Source organism: Elephas maximus, chromosome 2, assembly GCF_024166365.1.
Source record: "Elephas maximus indicus isolate mEleMax1 chromosome 2, mEleMax1 primary haplotype, whole genome shotgun sequence".
Taxonomy (NCBI): domain Eukaryota; kingdom Metazoa; phylum Chordata; class Mammalia; order Proboscidea; family Elephantidae; genus Elephas; species Elephas maximus.
In genome coordinates this window covers 105852-122649 of record NC_064820.1, presented here as the reverse complement: position 1 = coordinate 122649, position 16798 = coordinate 105852, and the positions used below count along the sequence as shown (strand labels likewise).

General features: G+C 44.9%; 1 protein-coding gene across 1 annotated transcript in view; it reads right to left on the bottom strand.

Annotated features, from left to right (window-relative positions):
* Nucleotides 1-16798, bottom strand: part of PLEKHG4B (pleckstrin homology and RhoGEF domain containing G4B) — a 110360-nt gene that overhangs the window by 70563 nt on the left and 22999 nt on the right. The window contains 1 exon segment of the mRNA XM_049858300.1: nt 7310-7486. Coding sequence (XP_049714257.1) covers nt 7310-7486 — 177 coding nt within the window.

Here is a 16798-nt window from a genome sequence, read left to right as displayed (position 1 = left end):
CCTTTTCTGCATCAACTGATAAGATCATGTGGTTCTTGTCTTTGTTTTATTTATGTGATGGGTTACATTGATTGTTTTTCTAATGTTGAACCATACCTGCTTACCTGGCATGAATTCCACTTGAACATGATGATTTTTTTTTTGATATGTTGTTGAATTCTTTCAGCTAGGATTTTGTTGAGGATTTTTGCATCTATGTTCATGAGGGATATTGGTCTGTACTTTTCTTTAAATTTCAGTTGGGTCTGTTGTGATATTGTCCATCTCATTTCTTATTTGGGTTATTTGCTTCCTCTCCTGTTTTTCTTTTACCAGTTTGGCCACAGGTTTATGAATTTTGTTGATCTTTTCAAAGAATCAGCTTTTTGTCTTGTTAACTCTTTCAATTGTTTTTCTATTCTCTATTTCATTTAATTCTGCTCTAATTGTATTATTTCCTTTCTTCTGGTGCCTGATGTACTCTGCTGCTGCTCTCTTCCTATTTGTTCTCATTGTAGGATTAACGTTTTGATTTTGGCCCTTTCTTCTTTTTGGACATGTGCATTTATTGCTATAAATTGACCTCTGAGCACTGCTTTTGCTGTGTCCCAATGGTTCTGGTAGGACATGTTTTCATTTTCATTTGATTTTGTGAAGTTCTTTACTCTGTCCTTAATTTCTTCTGTAACCCAGTAGTTTTTCAGCAAGATGTTGTTCAGTTTCCATGTATTTGATTTTTTTTCCCTTGCTTTTTCTGTTCTTGATTTCTACTTTTATGGCTTTATGATCGGAAAAGATGCTTTGTAGTATTTTGATGTTTTGGATTCTGTTAAGGCTTGTTTTGTGGGCTAATATGTGGTCTATTCTGGAGAATGTTCCATGAGCATTGGAAAAAAAGGTACACTTGGCTACTGTTGGGTGGAGTATTCTGTATGTGTTTATGAGATCATGTTGGTTGGTTGTGGCATTTAGATCTTCCATGTCTTTATACTGAGCTTCTTTCTGGATGTTCTGTCCTTCCCTGAAAGTTGTGTGTTGAAGTCTCCTACTGTTATTGTGGAGCTATTTCTCTTTTCAGTGTTGTTAGAGTTTGTTTTATGTATTTTGGAACCCAGTCACTGGGTGTGTAAATATTTATTATGGTTATGTCCTCCTGGTGTACTGACCCTTTAATTATTATATAATGTCCTTACTTATTCTTTGTGGTGGATTTTGCTTTAAAGTCTATCTTATCAGAGATTAATTTTGCCACTCCTGGCTGTTTTTGCTTGGTGTTTGCTTGATATGTTTTTTTCCATCCTTTGAGTTTTAGTTTATTTGTGTCTTTAATTCTAAGTTGTGTCTCTTGTAGGCAGCATACAGACGGATCATGTTTTTTTAATATCCATTCTGCCACTCTATCTCTTTACTGGTGTATTTAGTCCATTTACATTCAAAGTAATTATTGATAGGTATGAGTTTAGTGCCGTCATTTTGATGTATTTTTTTTTTGTGGGTTGTTGATAGTTTCTTTGTTCCACTTAACTTTCTGTGCTGAGTCATTTTTCTTTAGGTATTTTCTTTTCATCTTTTTCTTTGTTGTTGATTTTGTATTTGCTGAGTTTTTTTTCTTGTTTTTTATTTTGATGTGTAGGATCGTTAGTTTCCTTTGTGGTTACCTTAATATTTACCACAATTTTTCCAAGTTTAAACCAATCTTTTATTTCCTTGTATCACCTTGACTTCTTCTCCAAAGATCTATGACTACATTATTTAGCTTCTCTTTTTTGTTTTAACGTTGTCATCTTTTACATTTTGATGTCTCTGTTTCTCTATTTTCATTGTTTTACCTTTGACTTGTTTTCGTGACTTCCCTATCTGGGTTGATATTTGGTTTTTCTGTCCTGTGTTCTAGTCTTGGGCTGTTATCTGATGTTATTGATTTTCTAACTGGAAGACTCCCTTTAGTATTTCTTGTAATTTTGGATTGGTTTTTATAAATTCCATAAATTTCTGTTTATCTGGAAATACCCTAATTTCATGACCATATTTGAGAGACAGTTTTGCTGGATATATAATTCTTGACTGGCAATTTTTTTCCTTCAAGGTTTATATATATCATCCCATTGCCCTCTTGCCTGCATAGTTTCTGCTGAGTAGTCAAAGCTTACCCTTATTGACTGTCCTTTGTAGATGACTTTTCATTATTCCTAGCTGCTCTTAAAATTCTCTCCTTATCTTTTGTTTTGGAAAGTTTGATTATGTCTTCATGATTTTCTTTTGGGATCTACCCCGTGTGGGGTTCAATGAGCTTCTTGGATAGATATCTTCTCATCTTTCATGATATCAGGGAAGTTTTCTGCCAACAAAGCTTCAATAATTCTTTCTGTATTTTCTGTTATCCCCTTCTCCCTGTTCTGGTACTCAATCACTCATAGGTTATTCCTCTTGATAGATTCCCATATAATTCTTAAGGTTTCTTCATTTTTTTAAATTCTTTTATTGTTTTTCCCTCATGTAAGTTGGTGTCCAGTGCTTTATCTTCAGTCTCACTAATTCAGACTTCCATCACCTCAATTCTACTCCTATGACTCTCTATTAAGTTGTCTAGTTCTGAAACTTTATTGTTAATCTTTTGGATTTCTGTTTCCTGTCTCTCTATGGACTCTTGCAACCTGTTAAGTTTGTCATTATGCTATTGTATAACCTTCTTAAGTTCCTCTGTTGCTTTGTCTGTGTGTCCCTTGGGTTGGTCTGCATTTTGCCTGATCTCCTTCCTGATCTCTTGAAGAGCTCTGTATATTAATCTTTTGAATTCTACCTGTGGTAATTCCAAGAAGTTCTCTTCATCCAGAAGGTTTGTTTCTTAATTTTGGTCCCTTGCTGAAGCCAACATGGTCTGCCTCTTTATGTGATTTGATATTGACTGTTTTCTCTGACCCACCAATAAGTTATTATATTTATGTTTGTTTACTGTGTCCTAGCTTCTTGTTTTGTTTAGATATGCCCAGATAGGCTGGTCTTGTAAGCTAGTTTGATTATTGGCATCTTTGAAGCTCTCACATCCTGTCACCAGGTGGTCTGGCCTGTTACTAGGTATGTGAGCCCAGGAGTCCATTTACTTTTCTTGTGTGGATTCAGCTCAGGTATCCAGGTTGTCGGTCACTGAGTGTGTGGTGCAGGCTCTCACCTACAGTCCTAGACAGGCAGGGGTGATTGGAGCAGGCACAGATATCTGGCTGCAGCAGGGAGTCATATGCTGAGCATGGCAGAGGGCTGCCATCTGCCCCTGCACATCTGGGTGGAAGGCATGTCCCTGTTCCCTACAGCACATGGGTGGGTGGGTTTTGCAGCCAGGCTATGGGCACCCAATGTTGTTGTCTGTAAGAACTGGAAGGCAGCTCTTATTCTTGGACTCCTGTCACAGATGGGTGGATGGAGTGGGTGGAGCCTCCAGTCCTCAGGCCCCTGATGTGGGTAGGTGAGCACACTGCTCAATGGGCAGGGCTGTGTCAAATGTCATGAATCTGACACTCCCCTTACAGCTGATGCAGTTGAAAACAGGCTTCAGGTATATACTGTGTTGTACTGTGCTAATGAGGGCCTATGCTGTTGAAATGGGCCCATACAGGTCCAGGCAAGAGCGAAAGGCATTGAAAGTCCATGGACCCCTTATGTCTGTGCCTAGGCAAAGGGGCTATGCCTGCCCTGAATTCCTGGCTCAGGGAAGGTAGCAGATTATTTTTTCCTGTTTGTTAATTTGTTCCCTCTCCAAAACCGGGAGAATGGCTCAGGGCATATGATGGGTTCTACTGCCGGCCCAGGGGATGCACTGGACCAGGACTGAAGCAGAGAGGGGAGGAGGCAGGTAAATGGAAGAGAAGGACTTCCTAAATGGGGGAAGGGTTTTTTTGATCCGTGCAGTAGGTTAGACGTTTGTACTTATCTTTTGCCAATTGAGCGCCACTTATCCCTGGTTCTGGAGGCTTGAGTAGACTCTCTGCTGCTTGGTTTCTCCTGATGTGGAAAACATGTCCTGAGCGTTACTGCTTGCCAGCCTATCCAGCCTGCAGGGTGCCGGTGTCCTCCAGGTCAGTTCTGGCAAGTCCTTGCTGCTTGTGAACTGACTCCTTCCTCCTGCCACTCAGTCTGACATTTCAACTTTATCTTTGATGTTCAGGGATCCTAGATTGCCATATATAACTGAGTCACTTGTTTTTTCAGGTCTTTGTTGTAAGAGGGATCACAGGAAGCATCTGACTAGTCTGCCATCTTGGCACTGCCCTGGTATTGGCCATTTTGAATAAGACAATCATATAGTCTACTATGCTGGAAATGACAAACTGAAGAGGAATGGTTTCGCATTCATCAGCAAAAAGAACATTTCAAGATCTATCCTGAAGTACAATGCCATCAGTGATAGGATAATATCCACACACCTACAAGGAAAACCAGTTAATATGACTATTTATGTCCCACCACAGATGGAGAAATTGAAGATTTTTACAAACTTCTGCAGTCTGAAGTTGATCAAACATGCAATCAAGATGCTTTGATAATTACTGGCAATTCAAATGAAAAAGTTGGGAAAAAAGAAGAAGGATTGGTAGTTGGAAAATATGGCCTTGGTGATAGAAATGACGCTGGAGATTGCATGACAGAATTTTGCAAGGCCAAAAACTTCTTCACTGTAAATACCTTTTTTCAACAATATAAATGGCGACTTTACATGTGGGCTTCACCAGATGGAATACACAGGAATCATATTGACTACATCTGTAGAAAGAGATGATGGAAATGTTCAATATCATCAGTCAGAACAAGGCCAGGGGCCAACTGTGGAACAGACCATCAGTTGCTGATATGCAAGTCCAAATTGAAGCTGAAGAAAATTAGATCAAGTCCATGACAGCCAAAGTATAACCTTGAGCACATCCCACCTGAATTTAGAGACCACTTCAAGAACAGATTTGATGCATTTATCATTAAAGACCAAAGACCAGACAAGCTGTGGAATGACATCATGGGCATCATACATGAAGAAAGCAAAAGGTCATTAAAAAGACAGGAAAGGAATAAAAGACCAAAATGGATGTCAGAAGAGACTCTGAAACTTGCTCTTGAACTTCGAGTAGCTAAAGCAAAAGGGAGAAATGATGATGTTAAAAAGCTGAACAGAAGATTTTAAAGGGTGGCTCGAGAAGACAAAGTAAAGCATTACAATGAAATGTGCAAAGACCTGGAGATAGAAAACCAAAAGGGAAGAACAAGCTCGGCATTTCTCAAGCTGAGAGAACTGAAGAAAAAATTCAAGCCTCAAGTTGCAATATGAAAAGATTCTATGAGGAAAATATTAAATGATGCATGAAGCATCAAAAGAGATGGAAGGAATACACAGAGTCACTGTACCAAAAAGAACTGTTTGGTGTTCAACCATTTCAGGAGGTAGCATACGATCAAGAACAGATGATACTGAGGAAGAAGTCCAAGGTACACAGAAGGCACTGGTGAAAAACAAGGCTCCAGGAACTGATGGAATGCCAATAGAGATGTTTCAACAAATGGATGCAGTGCTGGAAGTGCTCACTAGTCTATGCCAAAAAATTTGGAAGACAGCTACCTGGCCAACAGACTGGAAGAGATCCATATTTGTATCCTTTCCAAAGAAAGGTGATGCAACAGAATGCAGAAATTAGCAAACAGTATCATTAATATCACACACAAGTACAATTTTGCTCAAGATAATTAAAAAATGGCTGCAGCAGTACATTGACAGAGAAGTACAATAATTTTAAGTGGGATTCAGAAGAGGACGTGGAATGAGAGATATCATTGCTGATGTTAGATGGATTTTGCCTGAAAGCAGAGGATACCAGAAAGATGTTTACCTGTGTTTTATTGACTATGCAAAGGCATTCGACTGTGTGGATCATAACAAATTATGGACAACGTTGCAAAGGATGGGAATTCCAGAACAATTAGTTGTGCTCACGAGGAACCTGTACTTGGACCAAGAGGCAGTTGTTCTAACAGAAGAAGGGGATACTGCGTGGTTTAAAGTCAGGAAAGGTGTGTGTCAGGGCTGTATATTTTCAACATACTTATCCAATCTGAATGCTAAGCAAAGAATCTGAGAAGCTGGACTATAGAAGAAGAAGAAGAATGGGGCATCAGCATTGGTGAAAGACTCATTAACAACATGAGATATGCAGACGACACAACCTTGCTTACTGAAAGTGAAGAGGACTTGAAGCACTTACTGATGAAGATCAAAGACTACAGCCTTCAGTATGGATTACACCTCAACGTAAAGAAAACGAAAATTCTCACAGCTGCTCCAATAAGCAACATCATGATAAATGGAGAAATGATTGAAGTTGTCAAGGATTTCATTTTACTTGGATCCACAGTCAACATCCACGGAATCGGCAGTCAAGAAATCAAAGAATGCATTGCATTGGCAAATATGCTGCAAAAGACCTTTTTAAAGTGTTAAAAAGCAAAAATGTCACTTTAAGGACTAAGGTGCACCTGACCCAAGCATGGTGTTTTCACTTGCCTCCTATGCACTGAGGTGGACAATGAATATGGAAGACTGAAGAAGAATTGATGCCTTTGAATGATGGTGTTAGTCAAGAATATTGAATAAATCATGGACTACCAGAAGAACAAAAAATCTGTCTTGGAAGAAGTACAGCCAGAATGTTCATTAGATGCAAGAATGGCATGACTTCCATCTCACATACTCTGGACACGTTATCAGGAAGGACCAGTCCCTGGAGGAGGACATCATGCTTGGTAAAGTAGAGGGTCAGTGAAAAAGAGGAAGACCCTCAATGAAATGGACTTAGTGGCTGCAACATTGGGTTCAAACATAGCAACGATTGTGAAGGTGGTGCAGGACTGGGCTGTGTTTCGTTCTGTTGTACATGGGGTGATTGTGAGTCAGAATTGACTCAACGGTACCTAACAACAACAGCAAGGCCATATATTTCACTGTTAATATTGCTTTGGTTGTATGTGAAAATTTTTGAAACCTTGTGATTTCATTATCATTCCGTTTCAGCACTGGGGTCCTTGCCCGTTGTTCTCAGGCCCCTGGGTCCCCATTCTCAAGGACCGGTGTCCCTCCGACGTTCTCAGGCTCCAGAGTCTCCCCCCCCACAACAATGTTCTTATGGTCTGGGGTCCCCATCTTACGCTTTTAAGCTCTGGGGTCCCCCTCCAATGGTTTCAGGCACCAGGGTCCCCACCTGATGTTCTCTGGGGTTCCCCCAATGTCATCAAGTGCCTGGGGTCCACCTCCCGATCAGTAGTGTCCCTCCTTCTCCCCCGCAGTGAGGGGACTCACACAGGCCTCCTGCGGCAGGTGCCAGAGAGTCCTCCTGGCTGGGTCAAGGAAGTCAGTGAGGCTGGTGTGCTGCACCTCCAGCACACTGAGCAGTTGCCCGAGGACTGTGGCCGCAGTGGCCTTGAGGTAGAGCGCACAGAGCGTGTTTTGGGTGTAGGTGTCCAGGGTTTCCACGTTCTGAAACGGAGAGAGAATCTGGACCCTGAGCACATGGGCACAGATGCACCTGACTCTTAGGGGTGGAATGCGTGGAGGGAGGATTGGGACCCTATCGGGACACAGACACATATACCGCTGGGGGCAGGACCCACATTATGCTCTGAAGGTCCAGTCTCACAGTGGCATCAGGGAGGCTGGGACCAGGAAGGGCCCTGCCAGGTGACCATGCACTAGCAGTGCTCTGTGTCATGTGGTGGAGGATGTGTCCACCCTGCAGACCTGACACCTTGTCCCTGAGGGGCCATGATAATACCCTGGTAACCCCAGCTCTCATTCCCTTTGTCCCGAGGCACATTAGGTGCAAAAACTTGGAGTAAGTCCCAATCCATCAAAACCCAACCCCTTAAATTCACTCTTTAAACTGCATTTCAAGATTGCCAAAGGCTGTGGCCCCTATGTCCTGCACTTGGGGTCTGTCCAAGGGGAAGACTTTGCCATGGGTCTATGGGGAGGATTTTATTCATGGCAAATACGCTTTAATTGCATGGTGATCTTTTTCTCTGAGACAGTACTGATGGCGAGATCACTGGGGTATTGCTCCTCAGAACCACAGAGCGTCATCCCCTCAGTCACACTGGAAACCATCTCTTCAGCAGTTGGCTTCCCCTGGACATTTGGGGCAGCACATTTTTATGTAATGAAGGAATGCTTTCTGTTTAAAAAGTTTAAGTGCTCCTTTTAGATGTAACATTTCCTGAGGAAATGCCACAAGGTTCATTTGTCTGCAGAAGAAATTAGAAGCTGGGAATAATAGCTAAAAGCCAAAAAGGTTAAATGTATGACATCAACTTTTAAGGACGACAGTTATATCTGAGGGCTCTCTGAACAGTTAATAACTAATACTTTCCAAAGGAAACTAAGGTAAAAAAGAACGCCCTGCTGCTCCTCTGTGGGTCTGGGGTCTGAGGGGGTTCAAAGAGATGTCCAAGGGACCCAGGGAGGTGATGCTGTGGTGGTTATGAGTTCGGCTTCTGTAGGAAAGTGCTCAAGCAGCTCAGCTCCTGCCTCCTGAGGTCCTCAAGCTGCACCCCAGCTCTGTCTATCTGTTTGTCCTGACATCTGCTTCTCCCCTCCCTAACCCGCCTCACAGCTTTCCTGACTTTAAACCAATCATTATTCCCTTGTCCTGTCCGAACAACTGCCTCTTGATCTATGTAAAGGTTCCTCATGGGCACAATTAAGGGTCCTGGAATTCCCATTCTTCACAGTGTTATCCATAGTTTGGTATGATCCACACAGTCGAATGCCTTTGCACAGTCAATAAAACACAGGTAAACATCTTTCTGGTATTCTCTCCTTTCAGCCAGGATCCATGTGACATCAGCAATGATGTTTCTCGTTTTATGTCCTCTTCTGAATCTGGCTTGAATTTCTGGTAGTTCCCTGTGGATGGACTGCAGCATCCGGTTTTGAATGATCTTCAGCAAAATTCTACTTTTGTGTGATATTAATGATATTGTTCAATAATTTCTGCATTCTGGTGCATCATCATCCTTTGGAATAGGCATAAATATGGATCTTTTCCAGTCAGTTTTCTTCCAAATCTCTTGGCATAGATGAGTGGGCACTTCCATCCATTTGTTGAAACATTTCAATTGGTATTCTGTCAATTCCTGGAGCCTTGTTTTTCACCAATGCCTTCAGTGCAGCTTGGATCTCTTTCTTCAGTAGCATAGGTTTCTGATCAAAAACCACCTCCTGAAATGGTTGAACATTGGCCAAATCTTTTTGGTTGGTATAGTGACTTCGTGTATTCCTTCCATCTTCTTTTGACACTTCCTACTCCATTTAATATTTTCCTTTTAGAATTCTTTGATATTGCAACTTGAATTTTTTCTTCATTTCTTTCAGATTGAGAAATGTTGAGTGTGTTCTTTCCTTTTGGTTTTCTATCTCCAGGTCTTTACATATGTCATTGTAATACTTTACTTTGTCTTCTGGAGCCACCTTTTGAAATCTTCTGTTTAGTTCTTTTACTTCATCATTTCTTCCATTTGCTTTAGCTACAGGATGTTCAAGAGCAAGTTTCAGTCTCTTCTGACATCCACTTAGGTCTTTGCTTCCTTTCCTGTCTTTTTAATGACCTCTTTCTTTCTTCATGTATGATGTCCTTGATGTCATTCCACAACTCGTCTGGTTTTCAGTAATTAGTGTTCAATAGGTCAAATCTATTCTTGAGATGGTCTCTAAATTCAGGTGGGAGATACTCAAGGTTGTACTTTGGCTCTCGTGGACTTATTCCAATTTTTCTCAGCTTCAGCTGAAACTTGCAAATGAACAATTGATGGTCTGTTCCACAGTTGGCCTCTGGTCTTGTTCTGACTGATGATACTGAGTTTCTCCATCGTCTCTTTCAGTTTCGATTTGATTCCTGTGTTTTCCACCTGGCAAGGCCCACTTGTGTAGTTGCCATTTATGTTGTTGAAAAAAGGTATTTGCAGTGAAGAAGTTGTCGGTCTCACAAAAATCCTATCATGCAATTTCTGGCATCCTGTCTATTGCCAAGGCCATATTTTCCAAGTACTGCTCCTTCTTCTGTTTCCAACTTTTGAATTCCAATCACGAGTAGTTATCAATGCATCCTGATTGCATGTTCGATTAATTTCAGGCTGCAGAAGTTGGTAAAAACTTTAATTTCTTCATCTTTGGCCTTAGTGGTTGGTGGGTAAATTTGAATAATAGTTGTATTAACTGACCTTCCTTGTAGGCATATGGATATCCTATCATTGACCGCGTTATATTTCAGGATAGATCTTGAAATGTTCTTTTTGATGATGAATGCAATGCCATTCCTCTTCAAGTTGTCATTTCCAGCATAGTAGATGGTATGATTGTCTTATTCAAAATGGCCAGTATCAGTCCATTTCAGCTCACTAATGCCTAGGATATGGAAACCCTGGTAGCATAGTAGTTAAGAGCTATGGCTGCTAACCAGAAGGTTGGCAGTTTAAATCCACCTGACGCTCCTTGGAAACTCTATGGGGCAGTTTTACTCTGCCCTATGGGGTTGTTATGAGTCAGAATCGACTTGATGGCAACGGGTCTGGTTTTCGTTTTTTGGAATGACTAGGATATCCATGTTTATGCCTTCCATTAAATTTTTGATGATTTCTAATTTTCCTAGATTCATATTGCGTACATTGTATGTTTCAATTGCTAATGAATGTTTACAGCTGTTTCTTCTCATTTTGAGTAGCGCCACATCAGCAGATGAAGGTCTCGAAAGCTTGACTCCATCCACGTCATTCAGGTCAACTCTACTTTGAGGAGGGCAGCTCTTTAATAGTTGTATTTTGAGTGTTTTTCAACCTGAGGGGCTCGTCTTCCAGCAATATATCAGAAAATGTTCTGCTGGTATTCATAAAGTTTTCACTGGCTAATTCTTTTCAGAAGTAGACCACCAAGTCCTTCTTCCTAGTCTATCTTAGTCTGGAAGCTTGACTGAAACCTGTCCACCACTGATGACCCTTGTAGCACTTGAATACCATTGTCATAGCTTCCAGCATCATAGCAACACACAAGCCCCCACTTTAGGGTAGGAATTATCTAAATACTGAGTATGTAGAGAAAATTCTGGCTTCTGATTCCAAACATTTCAAACTTCTCCTGGGTCCCTAACATACGTGTAGCCAATGAGGGTCAACTGAAGGAGAAACGCAGATGAGGGGGATGAGGAAGAGGAGGAGGATAAGAAGGATGAGGAAGAAGAAGGAGGAGGAGGAGGATAAGGAGGGAGATGAAGAGGAAGAGGAGGAGGAAAAGGAGGAGGAAAGGAGGAGAAAGAGTAAGAGAAGGAGGAAGAGGAGGAAGCTGAGGAGGAGTACAAGGAGGATGAGGAGGAAGAGGAGGACGGTAAGGAGGGAGATGAGGAGGAAGAGGAGAAGGATGAGAAAGCTTAAGAGGAGAAGGAGGACCAGCAAGAAGACTTGTGTTAGGGCTGTGTGTGTGTGTGTGTGTGTGTGGTAAATGGTGACTGGCAAAAATACATGTGAACAAGGGATTCTTACACAGGGTGTCCAGGCCTTTGTTCAGAGCAGAGGTGGGTGGGTGCAGGGTCGAGTGGGTGCCAGAGTCCTCCAGCCACTCTAGCTGTGCTGAGTCTGTCGTAACTCACCCACTCACAGCTTCCATGCACCCTTCAAACACCCAGACAGGGGGTGAGCAGAGAGAGAGGGACACTGGTGAATCTCTGCACAGAAAACAATTGGTTCTTCTCCTTGTTTCAGTCACACACACAGATGTGGTAACTTTTGTCAGAGACTCAGGGAATGTATTGCACAGAGAATCCCACCGTGGCTCAGCATGTAATTACGTGCTAAACACCTGTCCATAAATGGCCGACACAGTGAGAGACACTTAATCAAGGCTTCACTGAGCACAGTTCAGTGTGTCAGCACTCAGCTCAGACCTGCTGCTGGATGACGACGGAAAATGCATGTGTTTGAAAAACACTTTAAATCTGCTTTCTTCAATGAAGGGTGAATTTCCCAATCAACGTCAGATGAGGTGTTATTGAAATGGGATGACTTTTAGTGGGACTTCTCCAGGATGCATGGAGAGGAGCAAGCCCGGGGAGTCCCAGGTAGTGGGGCCAATGCTCCCACTCCTAACTGGGCCAGGGGTCCGAAGACTATCAGCACCGGGGATGTGTGGGCTCACGTGGGCACACCCAAGGGGGCCGGAGATACCCCGAGGAATGGGGAGTGGGTATGAGGGCTTGGCCCATCCTCATGGCCTCCCTGGACACTGAGGTCAATTCACAGGGGCTCATCTGTGTGGCTGGTACAAGGACTTGTTTGCACGAAACACCAGGGGCCTCGTGTTTGCCAGGGCTGAAAACAGCTTATGGAGGATGCATGCCTTCCCCAGGAGTCAGCCTGGAACCATCCAGAGCGGGGTCCGAAGGGACCACTTGAGAAAGGCGGGCCTTTAGTTCCCTGGTCACTGTGGCCAGATTCACAAACAAAACCCAGGATGCATGGAGACACCAGCCAGGTAGAGCTCCCAGGGATGGAAGCCACACCCAACCCACTTTCCATCAATGGCTGCTTTCTTGCCAGGCCTCAAGCGTCAACCCCACCTCCAGGGGACACATTGTCCTCCCTGCCAGGCTGATAGCCATTGTGGGCATCCTGCTGCACAGACCAGGACTGATCAGAGCCCGTCCAGACCCTCGTGAGTCCTGGCTGCCTCAGGGGCTGTGTCCCACTTCCGGCTCCCATGGCTGGGGCTGAGGCCGAAGCTGCTTCCCAGGGTGGGCCAGAAGTGCTGGAAGCAAGGAGGGAATCTGACTTTTTCTGGTCAGGTTCACGCTCTCCGACAGCAAAGGCAGATGGCTTCCCTGTGACACTGATGTTCCAGTGACCCAGGAAGGTTTGAGAGGCCACACTGGCATGAGCCTTCTCCAGGGGCACCAGCAGCTAGGGCTGAGGGCAGCTTAGGAGGGTCAGGGCATCAGGTGGTGAATCCCACTGTTGCTGAGACTGCACCCTTCTCCTGGTTAAACACGGATGACAAATGGAGACAACTGTCCAGGAAGAGCCCTGCCCCAGTTCCCCCTAAACCCAGGCCCACCCATGTTTCCATGCCCGGGACTCCATCTGTGCATGTGCACGTGTGTGTGAATGCGTGCACGTGTGCATTTGTATGTGTGCATGTGTGTCTGTGTGTATATGTGCACATGCATGTGTGCACTGTGTGCCTATGTATGCATTGCATGCATGTGTATGTGTACCTGTGTGCACATATGCACGTGTGTGTGCACATGTGTGTAAATGTGTGCATGTCTGTCCTTGTATATATGTATATATGCATGTGTACACTGTGTGCCTGTGTATACATTGTGTGCATGTGTGTGCATGTGTTTGTACATGTATGTATATATGTGTGCATGTGTGTCTGTGTACGCACTTGCATGTAGGGGGTTGGGCACACCCAGGTGCCTCATTAGGGCAGGCCGGGAGTCCAGGTCAGCAGTCTCTCCAGCACTGACAAGCAGGTCAGGGCCAGGGCAAGATGATCACTGGCTGAGCATTGCTAATGAGCCCATTATGTCAATACTCACAACCCAAGAAGCGGGCCTGTGTTGCCACATCCCAGTGGGTGGATCCAGAGAGCTTGACATTCTAGTTGCTGCCCGTAAGCAGGACTGAGCAGATGAAAGTGGGAGATGTGAAGAGAGCTGCTCCCACCCTCTATTTCCCTGCACACACATGCACACATACACAGGGACACACACATGTACACACCTATACACACAGATATACACAGGGGAACTGAGCTCTGCACCTCAGTTTCCCTGTGCAAACACACGCACACACACATATGCACATACATGGAGGCACATACAGACACATGAACGCACACAGAGGAACTGAGCTCTGCACCTGGACCTCTCTGTGCACACATATACACACAGGCACACACACACGTAAGTACACACACATATATACATGCAGACACACTCAGAGACACACAAACACACCGACACGCACACATGCGCACATGCACACATGCAGACGCACATACATATACACATATGCACATGCGAACACACACTCACATAGGCACACAGACACATGGACACGACACACATGCACTCACACGGAGACACACATATACACAAACAAACACGCACACACATACACCTCCACCCCCCATCCTGTGTGGCACCTGGGCCGCTTATTCTGCAGCCCCATCTTTCACTTTGTTTGCTCTGTCCTGCTGCACAAAGTGCCATTTGAGTGAAATGTCAGCAATGCGTGGGGCTCCCAGTATGTCATCATGAGGAAAAATCTCTTATTTGAAGCTCGTTTTTTCAGGTCGTGAAGTATGAGCCGACTGCGGACAAGACTGAGGCACAGTTCTTAAAACTGAAAAAATCAGCTTTTGAACATGGTCTGCAGGCTTAGCTACCAAGCCAACAACAAGTCATCTCAACCAACCAATATGCAAGATTTTAAAACAACTCTGAGTGTTTATGCCTAGGGTCATTTCTATGACAAAATCCAAATGGCAAAATCTTACTCTAAGGGCTCTCATTCGATAGGGGGAGCTGGGCTGGAGCTGCAGGGGCTGGACAGACACTGCTCCTCATCAGTCACAGAGGCCTGAGCCTCCTCCAGTGACTGAAAATATTCAGGGAGGGGGCCTGGACATGCTGCCCCAGTTCTCTGATGCCCACAACAAGAGTCCTTAGGATTTTATAGCACTGGAGCGTCCCGGGGCTGTGCCACCAAGCCTGCATCAGAACGCAGGGGTCTTAGGAATGCCTTGGCCAATACTCAGGCCCTGCTTGGACTGTCTGGCGTCATTCCCTCAGGTGGCCCTCACAGCACCAAAGCGAGGCTGCCCCGCCCTCCTGGCCCAGAGCAAAGGTGAGGTGGACTCCAGGTGTCTGCGGTGGGCAAGATGAGAGTGAAGACTTGCCATGTGGCTACCGATTATGGGTTGTTTGTTCCTGAGGTGCAGCTGGCCCACCCCAGGAAATTGGGTCCCCAGGAATACCGCAGCCTTGCCCATGGTGGGGACAGTTTCCCCCTTCCTGGGCAACTGGGTCCCCTTGTGCCTGACGCTGCGGTCCCTGCCCCACCTGGGCTTATTTTCAGCTTCTTTGGGAGACCAGCCTGTGGAGTGGGGAGTCCTGGGGCTCGGAGCCTGGCGTCTCCTCCTACCCCCACCCCCACCCCCATTGGCAGGGATGGCTCCAGGGCAGAGGCCCTGTTCACATATCTCGATCTTGTCATCCTTCACAAAATCTACTTTCTCATGATGTCAGCACTATTCAACCCTCAAGGCCAAATCAGGAGAATACTGGGAGAGAGGGGCTAAGCCAGGGCTCAGTACCAGGCTGCTCCTTGTGTAACAGGCCCGGAGGCAAACCCAGAAAGTGACAATCCAGATATAAACCCTGAAATGTCTTCTCTTAATGTGCACAGGACAACGAACACAGACACACAGCTGACTCTAGCAACCTTGTAGGTAGTGTTGGATCACAACACATCAGAAGTACTGGTTTGCTGCCACAATGAACCCACAGGGCACTCTGCTCCAACCCCCTGAGGCCTCAGGCAGTGCCTCCCGTGTATCACCTGAAGCTCTGAGAGCAGGACCACCCCCATGGGCAGGAGGAGGCTGCTGGGCACCTGCCATCTCTCCTCCCTCCCTGATGCCTGTGTTCTGCCTGCTCCTTTCTCTTTAAGACTGACTTTGGGATCCTTTTGGTGTCCAACCATCCTATCACTGTGTTTTTAAGAACTCACCGAGGTAGAGCTGGCACCCTCCCCTGAGAGCTCCACTGTTTGGAATTTCTAGAGAGAACTCGGAATGTGTGTCTCAGTGACCACAGAGACCCTCCTTCGCCATCACCTGCAGCCCCTTGGCCACTCGGCTCTTGGTGTTACAGGACATATCTGGCCTGCACGATCACACACCCTGTGCTCTGGCCTTGGTGCCCTTGGCCATCCATGCTCAGGGCACACAGGGACCTGACTGAAGAGCATCGAGAACCTCAGGGGAGCCGGTAGGATCTGCATTGGCTGTGCCATCTCTGGCCCGGATATGGTGCTGCCCTCCCTGCTGAAAGCCACCCGAAGCATGTGGAACCCCCAGCCCATGAACCATATGTTGTTCCAACACATAGCCATCTCAGGAGGACATGCTGTCCCACCCCAGCCATGTCGTCACTGGTATTGGCATTCTCCCAAGGACTCCTCAGTAAAAGAATCACAAATGAACCGGTTACTTGTGATAAACCAAAACACACTAGCTCAGCTTGTCTAAGCATTCTGTTGTTGTTAGGTGCCATCAAATCGGTTCTGACTCATAGCGAACCTGTGTATAACAGAATAAAACACTGCCGAATACTGCGCCATCCTCACAATTGTTGCCATGCTTGAGTCCACTGTTGCAGCCACAGTGTCAGTCCATCTCCTTGAGAGCCTTCCTCTTTCTCCATGACTGTCTACTCTACCAAGCATGACGTCCTTCTCCAGGGACTGGTCCCTCCTTATAATATGTCCAAAGTATGTGAGACTTAGTTTTGCCATCCTTGTTTCTTAGGAGTACTCTGGCTGTACTTCTTCCAAGGGAGATTTGTTCATTCTTCTGGCAGTCCATGGTATATTCAGTAGTCTTCACCAACACCATAATTCAAAGCATAAATTCTTTGGTCTTCCTTATTCATTGTCCAGCTTTCACATGCATATGAGGCAATTGAAAACACCGTGGCTAGGGTCAGGCGCACCGTAGTCCTTAAAGTGGTATCTTTGC